Source organism: Taurulus bubalis (assembly GCF_910589615.1).
Source record: "Taurulus bubalis genome assembly, chromosome: 8".
Lineage (NCBI taxonomy): Eukaryota > Metazoa > Chordata > Actinopteri > Perciformes > Cottidae > Taurulus > Taurulus bubalis.
In genome coordinates, this window is record NC_136596.1 from 21,405,099 (window position 1) to 21,429,714 (window position 24,616).

The 24,616-nt window shown below is 42.0% G+C and overlaps 1 protein-coding gene across 1 annotated transcript in view; it reads right to left on the minus strand.

Annotated features, from left to right (window-relative positions):
• Positions 1 to 8,927: 8,927 nt before the first annotated feature.
• Positions 8,928 to 24,616, minus strand: part of kcnt1b (potassium sodium-activated channel subfamily T member 1b) — a gene marked incomplete at both ends in the record, with an annotated part of 58,862 nt that continues 43,173 nt past the window's right edge. The window contains 12 exon segments of the mRNA XM_079222946.1: positions 8,928 to 9,048; positions 10,931 to 11,015; positions 16,207 to 16,504; positions 17,475 to 17,603; positions 17,686 to 17,769; positions 17,864 to 17,965; positions 18,680 to 18,791; positions 19,067 to 19,201; positions 20,336 to 20,407; positions 21,476 to 21,648; positions 21,808 to 21,913; positions 23,458 to 23,671. Of these exon segments, the coding sequence (XP_079079072.1) occupies positions 8,928 to 9,048; positions 10,931 to 11,015; positions 16,207 to 16,504; positions 17,475 to 17,603; positions 17,686 to 17,769; positions 17,864 to 17,965; positions 18,680 to 18,791; positions 19,067 to 19,201; positions 20,336 to 20,407; positions 21,476 to 21,648; positions 21,808 to 21,913; positions 23,458 to 23,671 (1,631 nt within the window).

Consider the following 24,616-nt stretch of genomic DNA (forward strand, 5'->3'; position numbering starts at 1 on the left):
TGTTTTCATCATAACGGATATTCTCTGATGTTTAGAGCTTAGTTGTGTTTTCTCGCTCCACTGGGCACTCTTGAATTGTCCCGTATAAAGGTGCACTCATGAACACTTGTCGACGGCTTCTTTCATGCAATGTAACTCCTCCCACACCTCTGTGTTTTTTGTCGGCCCGTCCCAACTTTAACCACGAGAGCGGCACACACACTCTTGTTGTGAAGGGTGTTTCCGTGTTGCTTTGTAACCGCTTCGAATGACAGTATTTGATATATTCACAAAGGGGTTTCTGTGTGTGGCCGTTATTATACCAACATTAAAGAACATTCCTCCCAGGTGTTGACAAACATTGCCACGTCGTCTCTCTCTTCTGTGTCTTTAAAGAAATACAAAAGTGCTTTTTTTAGAAACCGTTTGTTGGCCTCGAGAACAACCAGAAGTGTTGCACGAGCACTTTACTTTCTGTCTGTTGGGGAATTTTACCTTTTTGAATGGGCATAAAAACTAAGAATTAATTGATAATCCTGCTGTTGTGCGCTTGTAAAATTGTTGAAACTAAACCAAACGCTAAGATTAAATCCTGACATTTAAAGGGTCTCGGTTGATATGATACTACTGCTGTCTCCAAAAACAACATAATACTTGATGTTTTGTTTGCTGCATATTGATTTGTTTTTGGGAGCACGAGGTGGCAGATCCTTAATTGTATGAAAGTGTATTTTTATGTTCACTAAAAGATTGTATTGGCATTTGGTCACCATTTTTGTTACACTAGTGTACGTTTCATCCTTGTTGATTTTATCTTTGATCCCATGCCATCTATTTATTTTTAAAATGGAAGCACTGAAACGAATACATTTTCAAGTGAATAAAAGTCACATTTTTCATTTTTATTCTTTTCTCATGGCTTGATTTGTCCATTTGTGAGACTCCACTGTTATCTTTTTATTTTTGACACCACACCGATTTGTAATCTTCGCACAACAGTTCACCAAGTTTGTTTTGAGTTTTTCACATTTCTTTCACAGCAGGCGAAGCTGCATCTCTTCACTTAAATGTTTGCCTTTTTTTATTTAACACCAACGATACAGTTTTATGTGAATCTTCTCAAAGCAAAGAGGCAAAAATGTATCATCCGACATTCTGATCGTAGCGATTTACGTCGTCTAAACCTCTTCAGTTCTCCCCTGCTGCTAACGGCCTCACCCTCTGCCGCCCAACTGGAACAGCGGTGTCAGTGCCCCGACACCAGCGGCCATAACCATGGCAAACTCTGACCTGCCATGGCGACAATGTTTCTCTCCACACCTGCTGGTTCAGCACGAGACCCCCCCACGTTGTAAACACAGTCCAGGTAGAGTCCAACTGTAGACCTGCACCCAACGTCGATCCGACCGGTCGCCATGAAGGGTGAGCCCACGTCCTCCGCTCACACGGAATAAATGATGAAACGTTGAAGCTCATCTGATTTCTCTCGTTTCTCCACAGCTGTTGCTGCTCTCGTCTCGTTGCTGATGAATGTGCGTTTGAGTCTTTCTTCTTGTAACGGAGAGGGACTCGTTTTGATTTGCCCCAACGTTCCACCAGGTGAGGACTCGCCTTGCTTAGCCAGATATATTTAACTGAGATTAGCATTTTATTAAATGTCTTCTTGTGTAAATGTCTTCCATACCACGGCTCTGTAGAAACTTAATAAATCCTCAAAATATAAGTAAAGTGCTGCCAATCTGCCCAAGATAATTTCCATCCCTCTGATAACCAGGGGAGACTTTTAGTATCAGCTGATGATCAAAATACCAAACATAAACTCTTATTGTAGAAAAGCTTCATCATATTGACCTCCATGGATTTAAAGTTTGTGCATTTCTAAAAAACATGCATCAGTCTTGAACACAGTCAGCAGAAGTCAGTCTGGTTTTATTGTGCAACTTGTCCACTAGATGGCAGCACAGGCAAAACGTTGAAATTTCTTCATCAAATAATAAATATAATTGCCATATGTTTATATATAAGTACTGGCTTTCAGTGAGAAATTGAAGAAAAAAAAGCAAAAGCAGCTGATAAAAGCTGCTGTTGTGTTGCAGACGACTGACTGCTGTGCTCTTAGCTTTCAGTCCTGGTTATTCCTCTCTGCTGATGGTCTTGAGGGACGTCGGGGAGATAAACTCCACTGTGTTTCGCAGCGACAGCCTCTTCTCTGTAACCAGGCTCAGGATCGAAGGCGCCGGTGTCACAGGGATCGCCGAAGGGGCCTTTAGTTCCTTCATGAACCTCACGTATCTCAGTTTAAACCAGAACTTTCTGACGGAGATTAACCCAAACTGGGTCGGTCGGCCTCACATCCTCAGTGAGCTCCACCTCACAGAAAACCGAATTGAAGTTCTGCACGAGTCCACGCTCAACGGGTTCCTTAACCTCACGAGGCTCAGTCTGAGTAAGAACCGGATCAGAACCATTGATCCAAATAGTTTTAGCTCCCAATCCGTCTTGGCTGAGTTGGATTTGTCTGAGAACAGGATGACTTGGGTCTCGCCTCAGGCCTTTAGTTCTCTCGGGTCCACCAGGATCAGACTGGATGGAAACCTCTGGAACTGCTCCTGTGGAGCAGAAGACTTTGTCAACTTCCTAAAAGGTTTGTCAGATATGCAACATGAAGTCGTGTGTTTTTAAAAACAAAAAAACTTTTTAGAAACCTAAAGCTGCTTCTCTTCTCAGGTCTACAAAACAGTTCTCTGCTGGACAGACCGGAGGAGGTGACCTGTGAGAGTCCTCCATCTCTGAGGGGTCAACCCGTGTGGAACGTGTCGGTGTGCGTGGGGTCGCCTCCACCAAGACCCCCATCGGGCCCCGAGTCCACATCTGGTACGTCATTCTTTCTCAGTTTCTGTTACAATCAGGATTACTTGCCGCTCCTTACATATATATGTGCTTAGTGTCTCTGTTGTTCCCTCTAGCAAAAGTTGTGACAACCCCTCCATCACGGCCAACATCAGAGACAAAACCTTCTGTCCGACCCAAACCCACCGATGCGCCCATCACAATGTCCTCAAACACTGGTACACGTGCTTCCTCTTGTCCCAGTCTCTGTCATCTACTTTATATCCTGGTGCATTTGAGTCTACTGGTAAAGGAATTATAATAGTCTGGTTTAGTTTTGTTCATATTTTAAAATATCATTGGTGACAAAAATCTGTTGGCGATTTCATTTTAATATCAATAAATCTTCAGGTCCACTACATTTATCACGTAAAACCTGACGGACTAATTGTCTCACCTGTTCACTGCGATCATAAGAGTCGCATGATATTAGGATTCTTCTCAAAATAACCCTAACCCTTTTTCCCCCTCATAATATATTGTTTTTAGTTGTGCAAACACTTAAATTAAATGTATATGAAAGTGAGTCTGGAGTTCTTGTTGATGGCACCACCATGTGGCCATTTGTCAAATAAATATACCTGAACAAAGTTGCCCACCATTTATTTTATGCAAAACATTTCTTTCTGCCATACATTTAACCCAGCAGGCCCAATGCTTTCACAATAGTTTCTACAAATATCTGATGATATTTTTTTTCTTCTTCTGAAAATATGACTTTTCAACAAAAATTACGGCGTTCCTATTATTACCTCAAAAATATGAGGTAATAATAATTCAAGATTACATATTATTTAAGCTTGACTTTGAACATAAATTTGTGGCACAATATCTACTTTCAGCCTCATCTCATGGGCTTCATTAAGAGCGGACTTTGTTCTCAAAACCATTTTTTATCACTAGTCTCTAACTATTTGTATTCTGATGCACATGTGCATGATCTGTTATTAAAAAACACATTTAGATGATTGAATCTCTTTAGTCTGTCCGTTGTTTCCCTTCAGCAGCTCACGTGACGGAGGTCTCTGTCCGACCTCACCCGTCTGACCCGCCCAGACTTCCATCGACACCCACTGGGATGACTGGTGTGTCTGGTTCTCCCGTTCTTTGATATTTGAACCATGACATAACTCGTGCCTTATGTGTCCGTTTTCCCTTCCAGAAACGTGTGCGACGTCGAGACCGTCGTCGGATACAAACATCGTCTTCACACTGGCTGTCGTGATCGGTATGCTTTGTTTCATTGTGCTAAAAATAAATATTAACGGGTGCTTTCAAAAATGTATTTCCATTCTATCAACCTGCTCCTCCGCAGCGGTTCTGTGTTTTTTCCTGTTTGTGGCGTTTTTCCTGGCGCTGCTGCATGGGAGGAAACGCAACATCAAAACTGTGACGCCCGGACGTCCAGAAGAAGAAAACAGAACCGAGCTGAAAGACGACAGCGGATCCAGCGGCGCTCAGACTCCAGGACGCTCTGAGGAAAGAGAAAACAACTGCCGGGACTCGGAGATGGGATGGAGGACGTCCTTCACTGGAGTCAGAGCTAAGTCAGCCAACGCTATTCTCTTCTTGTCTCCTTTTTGTGCACCTGTTAAAGATAGAGTGACTTTACAAACCGAGACAGAGGCTCAGTCAAAAGACGCAGAAAGCCAAGCTGAGGGAAGGAGGAAACTGGGAGATGAAACTGAAGTAGATGGAGGAGGTGAGACGGCTGATGCTGATGTAATAAAAAAAGCTAAATCAGCCGAGGCTGGTGGAGATCGAGACGAAAACTCCCACCATGTTCCTGTCAACGCTAACACTGTGCCGTATCTGAGCATCGGTAGCAACCAGAACAAGCCCGGTCCCGATGATGTCAACGAACAGTCCGCTGAAGCTTCAGGTCAAAGATCGCGGAAGGGAAAAGTCATGGGGAGGATCTCCACCTGGCCTCCGACCGCAGTCCAGTGGCAGGCCAGATGTGAAACGAAGGAGGGCGAGGTGGGGTCCGCCGCCTTCACTGTTTGGACTCCAAAGTGTCCAGGTGAGGGGGAGAAAGTTTTAAAGACGAAGGAGCGTCCCCCCGGGTCTGACTGGGACAGAAAGGAAGATGACAGCGAGGACATTCTAATGGAAGATTTTACCGCACCGAACCAAGATGCTTTAGAAATGACTGCAGCTCCCGTGACGTTGGGAAACTCCCAGTCCTCAAAACCAAGCGACAACACCACAGAACGGCAGCTGGAGGAGGAGACGATCCCGGACTCAGTAACTGTGAGACAGACCCAAACTCTGAATGAGGAGATACGTTATCCAAACCAAGACCTGAAATCTGCAGCAAGTCCCGCACAGAAGCCGAGCGGCAGCAAGGCCGAACGGGGAGGGGAGTGGAAGCGAGCCGCGACGAGCAGACGGAGGGCGGAGAACGGGAGCAGCGGCCCGAAGGCTCCCTCGGGCGGGGCCTCGCCAGACGATGAGACGCTGCTGTCCGGCAACGAGTACGCCTTCATGGACCTGCTGCACGAGGTCGCGCAGAACAACGGCCGCTGGACCAGAGACCGGAGGAAGCAGAAAGACGTCAACAAGCAGCGGCGTCACGACAGAAAGGAAGCACTGGAAAGTTAGACATAATGTTCACGTGACGCCACGTGCAATATTGTAGATTCATTCTACCAATCTGAAGGGGAATTATTTTGCCTCTACTTTTAGTCTCCAGTTTGGGTCAAGCTTAAAATATTCCCACATTTCCCATAATGCAACATACTACGTTAGACGTCTCCCTGCTTAATGCCAGTGTTGGTAATTTTAGTATTTTGTTGCTTCTTGGATTCTTGGGTCTGAACCTGAAAAATGCATTTGTAATGTTAGTTATTGCTTTTGTTAATGTAGGTAACGTTTTTGTGTGTAATATTGCTGCTGCAGTTCGATCAATTCTTTGGTGACATTTGTATTATTGGTGTTTAAAGAAATCCTTCCATTTTTAAAGCGTTTCATTTTTAAAATCCTTTGATTGAACGGCACTATAGAATCCGTCAGACCTGAGGTCATCGTACAACAACATTGTAGAAACATATTCTATCTTACTGTAAAGATGCAACTTCAAACCAACATTTTTACAGTTTGTCGCGGCAGATTCATTTGACCCGTCTAGTCTTTATGCTAAGCTAAGCGTCTCTTCATATTTGCCACACACACACGAGTGTTATTGATCTTCTACTCTCAGCAAGAAAGATGTGTAGTTCCCGAAATATCAAACTATTTCCTTAATAAAATTGTTTATTTTGATTACAGTTTAAGGTTATAATGTAAATGCCAGATAAAGTCAACATTGTGCATAATAGCACTCTAATCAAGTGAAAATACACATTTATCTACATGTGATTGTCCCTCATATTCAATCATTTCACACTCTGGGATAAAAATAAATAAATAAAAAGATCTTTTCATTCATTGTATCTGGCTGCATGCAGCATTTATTTGTTCATATTTTATACGTCGAGAAGTACACTCGCTCCTCATAAGAAATAGTACAAAATGGATCAACCCCTTTTAGACAATGACTTAAAAACATAACGTGGAGGTAAACAGGATACGTAGGCTGTTGATAACACCTGGACACAACATGCATGTTCCATTCATATAAATACACAGTATCAAATAATGGCCCCAACTTGCAAGCAGTCGACTTCATTATGGGTTTCTCTAGCCATAGGACGTCCCGCTAAATGTACAAAATGTATTGTTCTTGGCAAGCTTGTATATCAAAACATGCTGTTTCAGTGTGTACATGCCCCTTGTGGTATTTGTAAGTATGGACACGAGATCTGAGTGAGCCGAGTGTTGAGGAGTGAGGACCAAGGAAGACGTTAAATGAATGGATCAGCACCCCGATCGTATCTTCCCTCCAGGTCGCTCACGCTTTCACCCCTCAGCTCTCCTGCCCTGTAAACTGACACTTCTAGAGGGCCGCTGAGCGACGAGCAACGAGCAACGGTACATTTCAATGAGACTCTTTGCAAAGAAAAAAACAACAATTAAATACAGTTAAAAGTAAAATCATAAAAAAAGAGAAAAACGCATCCATCTGAGATTACGTCATCATTATTACAGTCTCGTCATATTTCTTTAACGGATAAATAACAGCTCTAAAATACGAGGTTAATCAAAAAACAGCAACAAAGAGCGTGACATGTTCCTGCACGTTTGACTTGTCCTTGACAGGAATGGAACAACACGGTCCACTCTCGCACGGATTAAAGGGTCATGCCGTTACGCTCTACACATCCCAGAAGAGCTTAGTGCAAAAATGTTCTAGTCCTCTTTCGTTTTCCTCGCACAGAAAAAGAACGAAACAAAAGAACGGAACGGCAAACGATGTACAAAGTTCCTATTTACATAAATCAAGATGAAATACTGCACACTGACGCCGCCTTAGTATGCAAAGTGAGGCCTGTACAATGTGGAGAGGAGAGCACTTTGTTTCAGCTCAAGTATTGTTCCAACGAGTCAGAAACGGACGCCGCCGTCTGTGCAAAACGATTCTGCTACCAGTGTAACTGCAACTCGTTAGAGTTATGGAACTGGAGGATCACAATATGAATGGATATTTACCATCAACTTCAAATGAGTTGAAGTTAAAAAAGAGAAAATCAATAAAAACACTAGAGCCTGACTGATGGATTTTTACATTTGATAACGGTATGTTGGCCAATACGCCTCGCTAGAATAGTTTGGCATAAACAAACACTGGAAGCAGGGAGAAACGTTGACATCTCAATGTACAGATCAAACCAACTAGAGGCGCTGCAAGCAGTTTCCCCCATGCTTCCATTAGCTTAACCTTTATGCTAAGCTAAGCTACTGCTAGCTCCTGCTCTATGTTTAACATGCAGATATGAAAGTGCTGTCAAGATTCTCAAACTCTGCAAAATAGCAAAGGCGCTTATTTCTGGCTGGATATGTACCGAGTGACACTTTACATTGTAATACATAAATGTGTCAAAAACACAATAAAAATACATAAATCAAACTACACAAATTAGACATGAATATGCTCAAGTTCAGCGAAGAAAAATCTGACTTTAAATACACATTAAATAAAGGAGAACGTGTTGTGGGCAAACTTGAAATGCGCTCAGTAAATACATTTGTTTTCTAGTTAATAGCAACCATGACATGATATCTGCTCGGCCAATAAATCGGTCAGGCTCTAAAATAAAAATAACACTGATAATCATCACACATGCAAAATGGCACAAAATCTACAAATAATTTAAAAGATATGTACAAAGCAATAGAGTAAACAAGAATGGCACATACTGTATAGCAGACTTGATTTGGGACTTTTCAAATGGTAAAATAAATTAACATTATTCTTTTACAATAACCACAACAACCCAAAAAACAAATAAGTGTCCAAAACCACACAACAAAGAGAAATGCGGACGGTGCTAATATGGCTGATAAACGTGCCACTAGTGGGTTTATTCACAGATGACACTGTCGTAAAAAAGTTTGTGCTCATAAAGAAAAATGAAAATCCTGTCTGATTTAGAAACGGACCAAAAAAAAAAAAAGAAGACATTTGTAATAAATTAAGGAAAGTGCACATGTACTGTAACGAGGGTGCCGTTGCCTCGAGATTTGGTTCTTTGCGAGTTTAGGCAGAAACGGACGAAGAGGAAGTCGACTTCCCTCCTGAGTGAAATGATTTGTCCTGGACGTGTGTCGCCGGTCCAAAGACCTCAACCAAGTCTCCCGGTGCCTCCGGTCGGAGGGCGGGGAGCCGCTTCCTGTGCCTGGTGCGAGGGGGGCGTGTGCGAGGAGGGAGGCGGGGTTGATGACGAGGCACTCTTCATCTTCATGTATCCTCCTGTAGCAGCTCAGTGGGGAAGCAGCAGGTCTAGATTTACATAAATATTTTTTTCTTCTGATCTGAGTCAGAGACTCGTAATGCACATTCACTCTGGACTGCTGTTCTTCATCTGTGTGACATGCTCCGTCGGCCCGGGGCGGTGGCTGAGAGGTTAAGGTGTGAGGGTGTGGAGGAGGAGGAGGAGGAGGAGGAGGAGGAAGGGTGTTCAGAGGTGAGTCTCGTCCCTCGTCACTGTGCCAAAGTCCTGCCGGTTCTTGGTGCCGGGTGTCTGACCCCCCTGCGAGTCCTCCGGCATGTGTGCCAGCGGGTCGGACCGGATGATGTACCTGTGAAGACAAAGTCATCTGGTTTGCATGGATTGAGTCTGGGCGCCGCCCCACACCTGCAGTGTTCTACTGGTCGATGTGACTCCACTGTACACCAGGGGCAGTTTGTGTTGCATGTTTTTACGACCAAGTTATTGATTCAGCAGCAGTGTCGTAAAAAAATACAGCGGGTTTTTCCTCACTAAATATATTTCTAAAAGTGCTGTTGACGTGAAATGTTCCCCAGATGTCGGTAACAACCCAAGTACTCCATACATACGAAGAGAACCAAACACGTTTAAGTTAGGTTAAATAAAATGGAATGACACAGGGAAAAGGTATTTAATACTTGGCACAAAAGCCTTTTTTTTTTGTTCAAGACGCCTCCTGTTTGAGAAACTAGTCTCATGCATTGCTCGGGTGTGATTTTGGCTCATTCTTCCACACAGTCTTCAAATCTTGAACCTGATGTGGGAACTCTGATCTTTAGCTCTTTCCATATATTTTCTGGACACCAGTCAGCTGATTGGCTGAGCCGTTCCAGCAGCTTGATGTTCTTTCTCTGACACCAGTTGAGTGTCCTTGGCCGTGTGTTTGGGATCATTGTCCTGCTGAGCTGTCCACCCTCGTTTCATTTTCACTGCAGATGTTTTATCAAGACTGTCTTGTTACTTTTTTCCATCCATCCTTTCTTCTATGATATGAAGTTTGTCAGAGCCGTATGCTGAACAACAGCCCCTCCCTACGATGCTCCCACCTCCACTATTGGTCTGGTGTGTTTGGAGTTATGTGCGGTGCCCTTTGACCTCCTAACATGGAGTAATATGGCATCCAAAGAGTTCCATTGTGGTCTCTTCTGACCAGACTATATTCTCCCAGTATTCCACAGGATGTCTAAATGTTGTGCAGCAAACTTTAAACCAGCTTAAACATGCTTTGTCTACAGCAGTATAGTCTTGGTGGTGAGCGTGCATATAGGCCACGTTGGTTGATGCATTACTTATTGTTTTCTTTGAAACAATTGGATCTGCTAATTCCAGGTCTTTTTGAAGCTCTCCACTAGTGATCTTTGGCTCTTGAACAATTCTTCTGATCATTATTTTCAGTCAGAAATGAAATGACGCTCTTTCCACTTCCAGATTATGACCCCAACAGTGCACACGGGAAGGTTCAGAAATCTTTCTGCAGCCAATGCATCAGTAGGTTTGCAACAATAAGGTTGAATCAAAGACAATCTATGGAAAGAGCTAAATATCAAAGTTCCCCCAAAAGCTTTAAGATTTGAAGACTGTGTGTGGAAGAATGAGCCAACATTTCACCCGAGCAACGCATGAGACTAGTTTCTCATAAAGGAGGCGTCTTGAACCAACAAAAGCTTTTGAGAGTATTAAATACATTTCAGTCAGCGTGTTCAATACTTTCCTTCCATTTTATTACACCTAACTTAATTTCTGAACATATTTGTTTGGTTTTCTTTGTACGTATGGACTACTTGGGTTGTTACGGACATCTGGGGAACATTTCATGTCAACAGCACATTTTAGAAATATATTTACTGAGAAAAATGGTGATGTGTTCAATACTTATTTTAGCCGCTGTACAACCAAAGGAAAAATAAGTGATGTCACCACGCTGGTCTCCCCCTACGCCATTGGACCATTGGTTGTTCTCAGTGTTGCAGTTGAAATGAACGTGTAAACAACTGTTAACGTCTTAAAATGGCAGATTTCAACCTGTAATCTATAAATCAGGACTATGCGATCTTGCGCGTTCAGTCGTGAGGATCATCTGGTATAAGTGAGACATTTTTTTTGCGGCACTGATTTGGCTTTTACTTCAGTTTGTAATACCGAAGGCACTCATTACATTGGAAAAGTGCGGTTACACGAAGTGGGCTTCTTACACGACGTCGTTGAGCTCCAGCACGGTGTCCGGAGGAGGGTTGATGAGGACGTAGGACAGCGTGTTCTGGTGGTCGTTCATCTCGTCTGCAAAGAGAGACAGAGGAGACCTTCAGTGCTGCTCTGGAGTCGTCCCTCTTCTTCTTCCATCACAGAGCACATCAGGCACGAAATGAGCGCTCTAGCCATTACACAATGTGAGACTCTTTCAGTGAGGAGAGTATCAGGGGAAGCTCTTCTCCTAGTCTGGTTGTCAGTGAAGAGATTCTTGTTACAACTGTTAACAATTTAACTTTAAAAACAAATTGCTGTTACCTAATCCAATTGAATATATAAATCATGCTATCAATACAGTTTTTAAATGGGAAATAAATAGCCGAATTTACAAGTAAATGTTGCAGTTGATTCAATTAACAGTTCGACCAATAATGTTTTTTTTAGGCCGATACCAATATTGATATTTAAAGGTTTAAACAATCAGCAGAACAATCCTCAACTCATATAATTATCAATCATTTTATCAAGATATTTAATTGATATTCAACTAAATTATTTTATTAAATGATTATTAAGTCAACATAAAGTTGTTCTGTATTTGTGAAACGTTTTAATAATCCCTCTTTAGCTAATACACAAAGAGTATATTATGTAGTTTATCAGTTCATTGTATAACTCTTTCAGACGTCTATGAAAGGTACATTGTTTCCACATTATATGTTCATTAACAGTTGCAACAATATTCGTTCATTGCTTTTCCAAAATCCTTCAGCTAACTGAGGGAACTGTTTTGTACTACGGAGGTCTAACATTTCCTCAAGGCATCAATAAGAAGAAACTGACTGTTACACTCGCTCCCTGATGATGACTGTTACTGTGTCTTTGTGTCTCTGTGTGTGTCTCTCTGTGTGTGTGTGTGTGTCTATGTGTGTTGAGTGCTCTCTGGCGGCGGCTCCTACTTGCTTTACGTGATGGACGGAGGAAGTGAAAGGAGGGCACAAGTGTCTCCGTGACAACCCACCTGCTTGTGGCCCTTTATAAAGCCAGGCGGGGTGGGAGAGAGAGAAGGGCTGACCGTTACTGAGGGCACTGTGTGGAACAAGAGGAGGCCCATGCTGCCTGTGACGGACACGCCCCCATGCGCAGCTGCAGAGCGGAGCCGGCATGCGGCGGCGTCCGCGGCTTCGCAACAAATCCAACAAATCGATTCCCATCGCATTCATGTTTTCATTTCTTTTTTTTTTTCTCCTGCGCATTCCACACTGGACCAAGGCGGCAGGTTGCCATGCCTACGGACGACACTCAGCCTCCCGCCCCCTCCCCTGTCATCACAGACACACACACACAGACACACACACACACACACACATACAGAGGGACATGCTCCAGCATCCGGCAGACTGGACCAAACGCAGAGCGACTGGAACCAAACCGAGTGAAGCAGAACGCATTGGGAGTGTGAGAGTGGAAGAGCGCCGCCTGCTGGTGGCGAGGTACACGACCTCTACGGGAGTTAGAAAGTAGCACGTCGCTCAGAAGTAGTGAGAAAAACATGGGAGTGATGTTGCAGACTGTACCAATTTAGTTTTTCTCCTCTAATCCACACTTTGCTATTGTCGACTACTCAGTGTATTAAATATGAGGAAGGTTATTTATTTGTTCGATAGGGAACAAATAAATGTTATACCATGACCACAGAAGAAGAACGATGAGACTTCATCTTTATCTTCACACATACAGGGCAGACAGTATTGAGTCACTGGGGGTTTTATTAAAATGTTATTGTTGTGGCTCTGTAGTCCAGGACTTTGATTGACCACTTTTTCGGGCGTTTAGGTTTTTCTCTTATTCCCCATTTTGCAAAATGTTGACTTCAGACCGTGTCACTTGCTAAAGATCAGACTGAAGGTAAAAGCCCCTAAAACTAACAAGAAATACTGCTATTCCTGTACCAATACCTTCTTGTATCCTGTACTCTTACACCTACATCCCAGGCATGTTCCAAATATTTCAATATGTAATGCTAGAAATCTATAATATTGGGTGTTAATCAAAACTAGTAATGAAAATTGGATATTGATTGACATTAAGTTTGGTCAAGGTTCATACGTTTCTTTTGCTTTTGTTCATTTAGTCTTCTCCCCTCTCGCTAACTCACTTCAGTTTGTTCCTTGAGTGCACTTTAGAAGTTAAACCACTGGGGGTCAACAAAAACAAGATTCTAACTGATTTTAGGGATTAGGATCTTTAAATTTAAGTCAGCGGATTGACATCAGTCTTAAAATCTAAATGTGCTGAGCTACTGACTCTGAATCAGTGCACAAACTGGATTAAACCACTATGGTAACAGCACTCTCAGTCTGACAAGCAAAACTGGAGCAAACCACAAACACATTTTTTAAGAAATGGAGGGTAACATAAACAACTTCTGTTTTGGCCTGTGGTCATGGTATCAGTGTGAAGATACACCTTGAGGTGTCGTGGTTTATGAAAATATGAGAACTGCAGTTTCTCTACGTCCTTGTTTATAACTAATGTGTGAACTTTATTTCTCCTTCTAACCTTCCATCCACAGACATAATGCGCTCCGCTCCGCTCATGAAGCCATACTCGCGGCCCTGCAGTACTCTAGCCACTCGGGACGCCACCTCACGGGAACACAATGCAGAAAAGACCAGGAAGAGAGAGAGAGAGGGATAGTAGAGCAAAGTAGTGAGAGATTGGCTGTTGATCTACCACTGAAACACACACACACACACTTATACAAAGTCACGCACACAGACACACTCATGCAGTAAAGTTGCAATACTGTGTGCAACCTGCTAACCTGGCGGCCTGGTCCCCTCTGTATACGGGTGCTCTGAAATGTCCTGCAACTCTAAGCAACGGCATTCACTGTCAACTTCAATATCCTAACGTGATCATTTATAATTAACTACAAATGTTATAAGCAGCCTAAGAAAGATCAGACAAAAAGGTGGAAAAACACACAGCTAAAAAAAAAAGAGGATAAATCAAGATCTGTGTATAAATTGAGTGCGCTAATCTTCAAAGGATGCTTTTCGAAAGGACGACTTCCTTTCCCCACAAGACGGAACGAAGCCACTCACATCGTTGTAAATGTGTTATAAAGAGCACACACAATTACCTTGCAAATATCCTAGATTTACCCGATTCATGACATCGCTCGCAGTGAGATTAGAAACATCCTCTACGGGCCAAAAGGAGGAAAGAGAAGAATCGGAGAGACAGATAGATGAAGAAGAAGAAGAAAAGTACAAAGGAGGAGGAGGGGAGGAAACAAGAAAAAGATCAGGCAGGCAGCGAATGCATTTGCAGTTTAAAAAAAAATAACTTTAAAAACAAAATGGTGAGAGCAATGCAAAGCAGCCAGGCAATGGCGCGCGCACAGAATCACTTCCAAAGTATTCGTCTGACACCTCGCCGGCATTCACGGGTCAGAAGATGATTCCTGAGCTTTTGGAACGTATTGAATCCACACGTTACAGAATATTTAGCACGTGCACATCTGGAGCATGATTCTGCTTTTTGTTTTGGAAGCGTGAAGCTGGGAGGAGAGAAGAACTAAAGAAAAAGAAAGGCAAAAAAGAAGAAGACGTGAGCAGATAAGAGTGCAGGCAATTGCAAGTCTGGTCCAATGCAATCTGAGACACGGCTTGGTGCTCCTGCATCTCCATGCGTGACGTGTTGATGCATGATGGACGTGATGTGTGGGATGACACGTGGAGGGAGAGGTGGATGGGCGTGAAACTGACGTGACAAAATGAAGTGTTCAGAAAGATGGTGATGGTGATGATGATGGTGATGATGATGATGTAGTGCAATATTAATGATGTTGTACTACCAAGACCCACAGCGCTGCGTCTTATGAGGCAGTAAGATGACATTGAACAACTGAAGCACAGATTGGAGTTGTTTTTTTTAACACAGCCGCACCCACGGCTGAAATAACTGAATTGGTTGCGAGTGGGTGGAGCAATAGAATCCCCTGAAGACGTACTTTTTCTATTCTGTCAAAAGGATATTGATTTTAACGTGTTCTTGCTCGGGCACTAAGGGCCTGACCGGAGCTGAAGCTTTGCCGTGAGTCGTCGTAACGCCGCTCCGTGTATTTCTTTAACGCCGTATGACTCTCGGCTCATGTTAGCGGCCGTAGTCTGAAGCTAACCGAACCGACTGTTGGGTCCAGCTCTCATGCTGCAGCTGGCGTTGTGCTCTGGAGACGTCACGCATCCGAGTTTCTAACTATTCATTCAACAATGTATTACAATTTTAATATCTGTTCAATATTTTATTCCAGTAGCAGCAAATGGTATCCGACAACCCCGAAACAGAGAGCCGTGTTTATGTAAACCGTAGAACATTTTGTTTTAATCACATTTTGTTTTAATCACATTTTTGATGGCATATTTTTATGACATTTTTAAGGTAAACCTTAGCATGACTTTTTATTAATTACTTTTATTTACATACTATATCTTTTTAATGAAATACTACATTTTTAATTTTTTGATGATAGACTTTAACATTATTTTTTGTGACATTTTTTGTTTTTGTTTTAATGCCATACTACTATGATATTTAAAATTATTTAATATTATATGTTTGAGGTACTCGCTGAGGTACTGGCTTTTTATGAAACAATTTTTTGACTTTTTGGTGACATTTTATAATCTACTATAGTACTTTTTTATTAAAATGTTTTCATGGCATACTATACTATGGCTTTTTTAATAACAATTTAATGTCATGCTATATCATATATGTTGTATGCAAGTTATGTATGACAAATTATAGCACAACATTTCACATGACATACTACACTGACTTGTTAATGATATACAGTATGAACTGAAAAATTAAAATCTGTGACTTGACATACATGACGCCGTCGATCAGCAGCAGGCGACTGTCACAAAATGTTTGAACCTTAAATCTGATTTTTCGGCCCGACCCACTGAGGTTCAACACAACCAATTTCATTATTTCTGCCTTCTGCTGTGGCCTTTGTTTATAGTACTGAGACTCCAATCTGCAAAAAAAACATTACCTTTTGCATCATTATACATTTCCATGCACATTATGACTAATTATGCTGAAATAACTATGAATTAAATCAAATAAAAACAGTCATAACCACCTATACAGTTCTTAGTCTTGCTACACACATATACAAGTCATGTATTGTAACCACTGCGTTGAATTAACGTCTACATAAAGCAAAGACCGCTCATCGTTTCTCTCCATCTGGTGCACTCACCGTATCCCACGGTGGGCAGGCCCAGGTGCTTCATGCGGTTCTTGACCAGCTCGGTCAGCTCCTGCCGCTCGGAGCGCCGGTACAGGTTGAGCCTCTGCTGGGAGATGCGCTCTGCTCTGCTGGACGGCTTGGTGGTCTTCCTGCTCAGCCGCCGCGCCCACTGCATGCTCTTCTTCCTCAGCAGCGGGTGCTCCGACTGGTCGCTCGTGGTGGAGTTTCTGTGGGCCGTCTTCTCCTTCCAGGACTCTCCTCGCTCGCGGCGCTCCTCGCCTTGCTGCATGTTTATGGACACCTGAGACTGGGAAAGCAGGGTGGCAGTGTTATCGCTGGATGCTGTGCGTGAATGGGTTTGTGTTGGCTCCACGGTTTTGTTATTTATGTTCAGTTTTTTTTAAAGAAACACCTGCATGTGTCACAATAAGCAGACGTTCATATTTAATGCCTTTTGTAAGTGCGATTTTCAGGTGCCTGTATTATCAAGATGTGACAGTAATGAGCTTTACATTTTGATATGCCAGAAAAATGTCAGCAAGGAATTATTAGTTGCTGTATGCCGTAAGCAAAAAAGAAAACATTTGGGGAAAATATACAAATTATAAACAAGCACGTTTGGGTCTTACCTGTGCGTAACTGTCCTTGCCCTGAAACAAGATCCAAACAAAAAAAAATGCAATAAAAGATGGAGGCATTTAAAGCAAACAAAATCATCCAAAAGGCTCAAAGGTTTGCACATTCATTATTAAATAAGATGTGTTTACAATGTCATTATTCACTATTAAAATGGTGGGACATTAACACCATTTAGCAATGTGACATTTCTAGTTTGTGGATGGTGAGCTTGGATCTTACATCAGACAAATATCGTATTGGGCTGGTTTCTTTCTTATTAATCACACTGGTGACAAAACATAGTGAAAGTTGGCTCAAATGCATACTTTTCCTTTTTTAATTTCCTTCTCCTGGCATGAAACAAATAGAGAGAGAAATGCAAAAAGGAGCAAACAACGATAGATGAAAAGCATTAAGAGCAGCTGGCTAGAACGATTGAAAACCTCAAAGAGAGGTGGGAGAATGGAGAAACATTTTGAATGTCATAAAAAGAAAGAAAAGGGTAGAAGTGAGCGTGAGGAGGAGTGAAATAAAAGTAGGAAAAAAAAAAGAAAAAAGAAGGGAGCGCCCAACACAAAATAAGGGAATGAATAACAGAAGCTGAAGCCAGACCAGAAGCGAGGGCTCAGACATGAAGCATCCCACCACACTGAACTTGCCTCTGAGGTTGAGAACATGTGTGACTCGGTGCGGTAGATCCCGATGGGGATCTCGGCGCTGGAGGAACAGAGCTTCTGGAAGAGTCGTCCGTAAGTCCTGATCCACAGATCCTCTTCTGTGATCTTCATCTGAGGACGGAGAGTAAGAAATCAAGTAGATTCGAGCACAAACTAATTTATCCTCAAACGCAGTGTGAGCGCTCGTACTCACGGCACACAGGTACCCGGAGCCGGGCGTGGTGTCCAGACCGAGAAGCAGCCGCGCAATAGCGATCATGTAGTCCTTAACGAACGACTGTTAGAGCCGAGGGAAGGACAGCGGTGAGCTACTGGGAACAAGCCCGGCCACACACATTAGAGTTATACATTCATGTGCTTTGTTATCCCACCTGGTAAAGCAGCGTGTCCAACATGCTGATACTGAACACCCGGCCTGCAGCAAACGGCAGCCGGAACATGAAGGCCAGGTTGGAGCCCTTATCGCGCTCCACCTGCAGAGAGAAACCACGGAGACACCCGGTGTTACGATTATGTGACTGAACTATTGCTCTGTTGTGCCATCTCCAAAGAGGACTTCAAGATTCTACTAAAGGCCGAGCATTTTGGTGAAATTCTTCACATTTCCTGTGTTTTTTACTTAGATTGTACAACATAATAAACATATTGAACTTTGAAGGTTAAAAAAAAATATTGTGAGATTTAAGGGAGTTAAAGTTAAGAAGAACTACACGATTAAAATGCATAAAAAGATAATAAAAATAAATTAAAAAAATAAAAAATGAAATGGTTTTAGACATTTATTTACATTTATCTACCATTTTATTTATATGTTGCACTGCTTTTTTTAACCTAAGACCTTTGGTAAACAAATTTCCATTACCAAAACTATTATCTCTTTACACTTGTGCCTTAGGACAATGGTGCCTCGTTATACAGAGAGCTGAGATTGTTCTGCAATGTTTGATGTAACACATGGGCATGTATCTCATATGCAAGTGCCTTTAAAAGGGTGAATTTAAGAAATTATGTAAAATCGAGTAAAAGGCCTAAGACCCTGAAGGGTTAAGACTCAGTTGAAACATTACACTGCTCGAGAGCATCTTCCATAATGCAGCTTTGATCAGCCTTTTGAAAACAGGAACGGACCAGAAAAGAAAAGACAACAGAAGACAAAGCCACAGAGTCATAAGCTGCAAGCAGCTCACCTTCTCTAGTTTGGAGAGAGCGAGGGAGTAGCAGTCCTTGGCTCTGAACTGCATGAACCTCATGTTGGACGGGTGCGTGAGCTCCGTGATGATGCTGAGGCTGGGGAACAACCTGAGCGAGGAGGCGATCAAAAGAGAGGGATGTTGGTGAAGGGAAGACCCCCATGAGGCAGTGATGGATGCTTTTTAATTTGAGTTGTTGAATAAAAGAGGGCTTTTGGCAACTGTAGTTTGTCATTCGCCATTCTGGCGACCTCTGAAAACAAGCATTTGCTTTCCAGCATCTTTACGAGAACCGATGAGGAAGTTAATCAACTGCTGCACTCGATCCGGCACTAGATGCCACCGGTTTACTGCTCGTTTCCACACACACTCTCCCCGTGTTACCTGAACATAGTCTGGACGTTGACGATGGTCTTGGCGTCTGCCATGTAGTCCTCCTCGGCGCTCATGGTGCTCTCCTTGTCCACGACCACCAAGTTGTCGGCGTAAATGATGCCACACTGAAGCAGGTTGTCCAAGCTGGACCATTCATAAAAACAACAGTGTTCATAACGGCATGACACGACAGTATTTATATCCATCTGTGTATACAGATTTTGTTTTACAAGTTATAATAAAGTTAAACTACTCAAATTGTAAGACATACTAGAACTTCTGATCCAATTTTTGTAATGACATAAACTGACTTATTACATTTTTATGGCATACTATAACACAATGATTTTAAACAAACTTCAACAGGATACTGTATTATTTACCCGGTTTGCTGCTGTAATCCTGAAATGTCCCCACTGTGGGACAAATAAAGGAATATCTAATCTAATCCATTGACTTTTTCTGACGTATTTGAAATACTAAACTACAATGTTTTCATGGCATGCTATACGATGACATTAAATTATATAGTTTATTGTTATGACATTCTACTTTTTTTGACGTTTTGTAGGACATACTATACCATGACTTAATTACATTACTTTTTTCATGGCATTTTTATATTTTTACAGAATTTCTTATGACATACTTTACTTAGACTGTTTAACAAAACACTTTTTATGGCTAAGATATTTGAGTGGCACAATTACATATTCAACTAATTTTAAATGATATACTTTATTATCACTATTTATTATTAGTTTTCATGACATCATGTTTTATTTCAAGGACATACTGAACTATTACTTTTTAAGAACATGTAATGACACACTACTGCTGTAGAGCTTTGTCTTAGCATTACAGCTTCAACATTGCGAGGTGTGACATCATAAAATGACCAAATGCACTGGTTCTTTAAGTGTAGGCGAATGACATATGAGGCTTAGCTCTCAGTCTTTTGACAATGTGATGTTGCAGAGACTCCCTGTTCACAAAGCTGATTGATTTTGATACAACAGCAATGTTTCCATCTTAATTAACGAAGCTTCCTACGAGTTAAAGGTCCGACCTGGTTTATTAAAGCACCGGGTAATAACCAGAAAATGTATGAGGGAATAAGAATATGATTTATTCATGAGGCATAATGAAAGTTGCGTTGCACTGCTATTAGCTGTCATACAAATGGGAAAAGAAAGCTACTACTGAGATGAACATGATCATTAAATCAATCAATCAAGTGAGGTCATAAACAGGTTTATAGGTAATCAAAACACATACTTATCGATTGTGCCAGCCATGAAGTAAACCATTGGAAAGCAGCAAATGGCCTCTAAGAAGTGGTTGTCTGGCCTGCGGGAAACAGGAAACAGGAAACAGCGTGAAAGATCCTCCCAGACTGATTACCTCTGGAAACCAGCAGGGACGCGTTATGACGCTGCTGTAACTTCCTGATATTCACTGGTTGATCAGGGCAGTGCAGAGACGTTTCAACCGTATTCATTTCGATGGCTAAAAGAAAGAAAAAGGTGGACACGTGTTTAAACTCAACGAGGGGATTTAACTGGTTGCTATGGAAACCCCCGAGGTCGTAACACAGGTTTTTTTGGGCTCTCCGTCTGCTTAGTTTATTAGTTTCAGCGACCGTAGAGATTTGGCCGAAGTTAATGAAAAATCAAAGTGAGATGGAGCAGAATACAGTGTGGATCACGACAACACACACACACACACACACACACACACACACACCAGACACACACAAGTGTTAACACACTACTAGACTGAATAATGCAAGAGACATTTCTTTCTTCCTCTTGAACCAATGTTAACCTAAAGTTCCAGTTGTGCTCTACTGACTGCATGATGGTCGCTTTAATAAATGACAGGAAATCCATTTCAAACCCACATGGGTCCAAAAGTGAATGCAAATATACACTAACACACAAACGGGCACATATAGATCCATTTTCTCACATATATTTTTACTTTGATACAGTTTAAAACATGAAGAACCGTTTTTTTAATTAACAATGTAAAACTATTATGTTTCCTAGAGCTAAAATGACCAACTCCATATCAAGCAGTTCTGATAATATGCTCATAAAAAAGTAGCAGATTCTTATTTATCTTTAGCAAACTAATAATTTAGATAATAATACATAACACAGAATTGTAACACAAGGTTCTCATACCACTAACCCTTTATCAACATGAATGCACAGTTGCATCAGTCTCCTGTCTATCTGCATACCGGCTCATCTTGAGTGTTATATGTACATAAGTGTAGGTGGGGGTGTACTACGTGTTAGAGGCCTCAATATTAACACGAGACGCTTGAGGTTTTTTTAAGTTATGAAAATGCCGTGGTTTTACATCCCTGTAGGAGTGAGAACAAGCAAACAGCACAGTTAGAGGTCTTACTGGTAGTCCAGCAGCAGCACTATGGGGTTGAGCTCCTTCCGGGGCCGATAGTAAGCACGCAGAGGGACAATGAAATTGTAGAGGCCGTTTCCCGCCGTCTCTGCAGACACTATTATCAGCTTATTCTTGAATCCGTACGCTTTGGCATCCTCAAAGCTGCTGTGTCTGCAGCCCTGAACGGGGACAGACAATTCAACAGGAAGGCAGTCAGCTTTTAGTTGTACTGTGCTTTTCGCAGATATTTCACAAAAACAAAACAGTTTGTATTTTGTCTAAAAAGATGTTTGGTTTAATCCTAAACCGTTTCGGTCTGCTCCTTTGTGTGAATTCACCTTGTCGAGGCGAAGGCAGCAGAACGGAGCTTTCTGTGGCAAAAGGTGGCACAGAGTCGGCGAGCTGCCGATGTAGGGCGAGTTGGGAGGGTAGCCCTTCACAAAACTGATGGAAAAGAAACAAGAATTTACCAAACTTTAACAACATTGTAATAACGAGGGGTCAACGAACTGGAGTAATGAGAATTACCACCTGGTGGTTGTATGCCTCCGCCCACCAGTTCTATCTACGCCTATCTAAAATGTCCTCAGTAATTGTCATGATTAACATATTGATTCTTTAGTTATCGGCGAAAATGTGGTTAATGAGGTCACAGTGACCTTCACCATTAAATTTGAATCATCCGCGAGTCCAAGTTGACGTTTGTGCCAGATGTAATGAAGTACCCTCCAGGTGTTCCTGAGATATGGTGTTTACGAGAATGGGATGGATGGACGGACGATCACTGACATATTATATGTGATATATAAGTATTAGATATCCACCAGGAATGCTGTCCATCCTTGAACAGAGAGTTTCCTACTTCCCTTACTTGGGCTCTGAAGGAACTGCTAAACACAACACACAAAAATAGTAAAATCTCAAATGTATACGTGTGAAAGCATTACTGCAGTATCCCTGAATCCCTCTTCATTACTTTCATCATTATTCTATCGTACTAAATATCCCCACGAATGACTGCCACCATAACGTTTACATCTCTCCGTTTATTGCTCAAAATTGTTTTTGCTCATGATGTTCATAAGCCCGAAGGACTCATTCCAATACTAACTACAGCAGCAATTACAATTACAACTCTTTTTTTAGTCGTCTGTTTAATTTTAATTGCGTCTCTTTTTGTTTGCACTAATTGTGTCGACATGGTTCTGTGAGCCCTGATTTGTAAAAGGCCAGTTGCAATTAGCGTAATCAGTTTCACGGTGCCCCTTTACCAATAAAAGAGATTCTGACTTTGTTTACGGATGCATATACCGAACCACCACATGGTGGCACTGTGGGACCTCGAGCAGCTCAGTCTGTTTCCTGCAGACAGTGCAGGTGCCTCTATCTCCCCAACTACTGTGTCCGACAGTTCTTAAAGAAGAGAAACTACTCAAGTGTCGAGAGGCGCAGTAATAGGGGCTGAGAGGTTAGAAGGACCACGCTAAGTCCAACTTCATAAGACTCAATAGCAGTTAGTGTTCAAAAAGCCTTGTATGGGCCGAGGAACAGACTGTGAGGCGCAGTCTGTCCTAAAGTTATCTCCATCTAATGAAACCACATACAGGGAGGGAAAAGAGAAGAACAAAACTGCTGAGATGACTCTGACTTGCTATAATGGCGACTGATAGAGGAGCGTTGAGGGAGGAAGATCTATATAAGGGCGTACAGCATGAGCGCCACTCAAGAGTTAAGTGCTGACCCTGCCTGTCGTGACACACATTCATCACCGCCATGTCATTACAGCCTCATGACACACGATTACATGCCTATTTCAAACCCATCAATCACTCCTAGAATCACTGAGACGTGACGAAGAGGAGGACATGTGACATCAATCAAGTACATAGAGCACAGGGCGCCTGCAAATATGAGGACATTTCACTTATTTTATTACTACATGGCAATACAAAACCACGAAATCTCTTTGGGTCGATAACGTCACTCACTCTGAGCCGACGGAACCCTCCTCATCCGATTGGTTGGTTTCGTCCTCCGATTGGTCGCTGAGGAGGTCGCAGGGCAGAATGGCGGACGAGTCGGCGATCTCGAGGACCGGCGCGATGCTCGGCCTGCGGCTTCCGGAGCCGTTCTCCGTCGGCAGGGTCAGCTTGCCGCTCTCCTCGGGGGGATCGGGGTTCTGGAGGTCGATGGCCACGGTGCCTGAAGACGACGGGAGGGTTATTGCACGAGCAGAAAACTCTGCGGCCATTTAGAAATAGCGTGTGCAGCACTTTTACTGGAATGCGTTGTTAAGACAACGACGATGTATATTTGCGCCTAAATGTCTTGGTGAATCCAGAAGCATTTTATCTCAGAAAACACTCGTGTGCTTTTTCACACTGTATGTATTAGTATTAAAGTCCATGTTTAGCTTGTTCAGAATCTTTGCCGCTGACAATCCTGTCACCTTAGCTTGACTAAGTTTGACCTTGAGGAGAAAATGTATTGCTTTCCGAATCATGTAATGTACTCTTAAGTTACAACAGAAGACATGCAAACAGTATTGACATTGTATGTGTATCAATATATATCTATATCTATATATATAGATATATCTATATATATATATATCTCCCCAAAATACATCATACTGGCTTTATGATGTATGCACAATACATATATCAGATACATTATGATATATGCACAATACATATATCAGATATAACAGATACATTATGATATATGCACAATACATATATCAGATATAACAGATACATGATGATATATGCGCAATAAATATATATATCAGATACATTATGATATATGCACAATAAATACATCAGATATATCAGATACATGACTCCCTGTATGTACAATAAATATATAATCCTTTATGAGATCATTAAATACACTAAAGAATGAAGGTGTTATTATTAATTAAAATATAACAGTCTTGTAGTGTATATAATACTATCAGTTGTAAAGTTACTCCTTAAATTGCAGGACTACTAAATATGTGTGAAAAAGTGATGCATCATGCACAAACTTACCATATGCAGTGGCCTGATCAACTTTCACAGGTCAAAGAAAAAGCACAACACAATAATGTCAGCCAAGAAAGTAAAAAACGCATGTGAGAAAAAAAGTCATGCATAACAGTCAGCG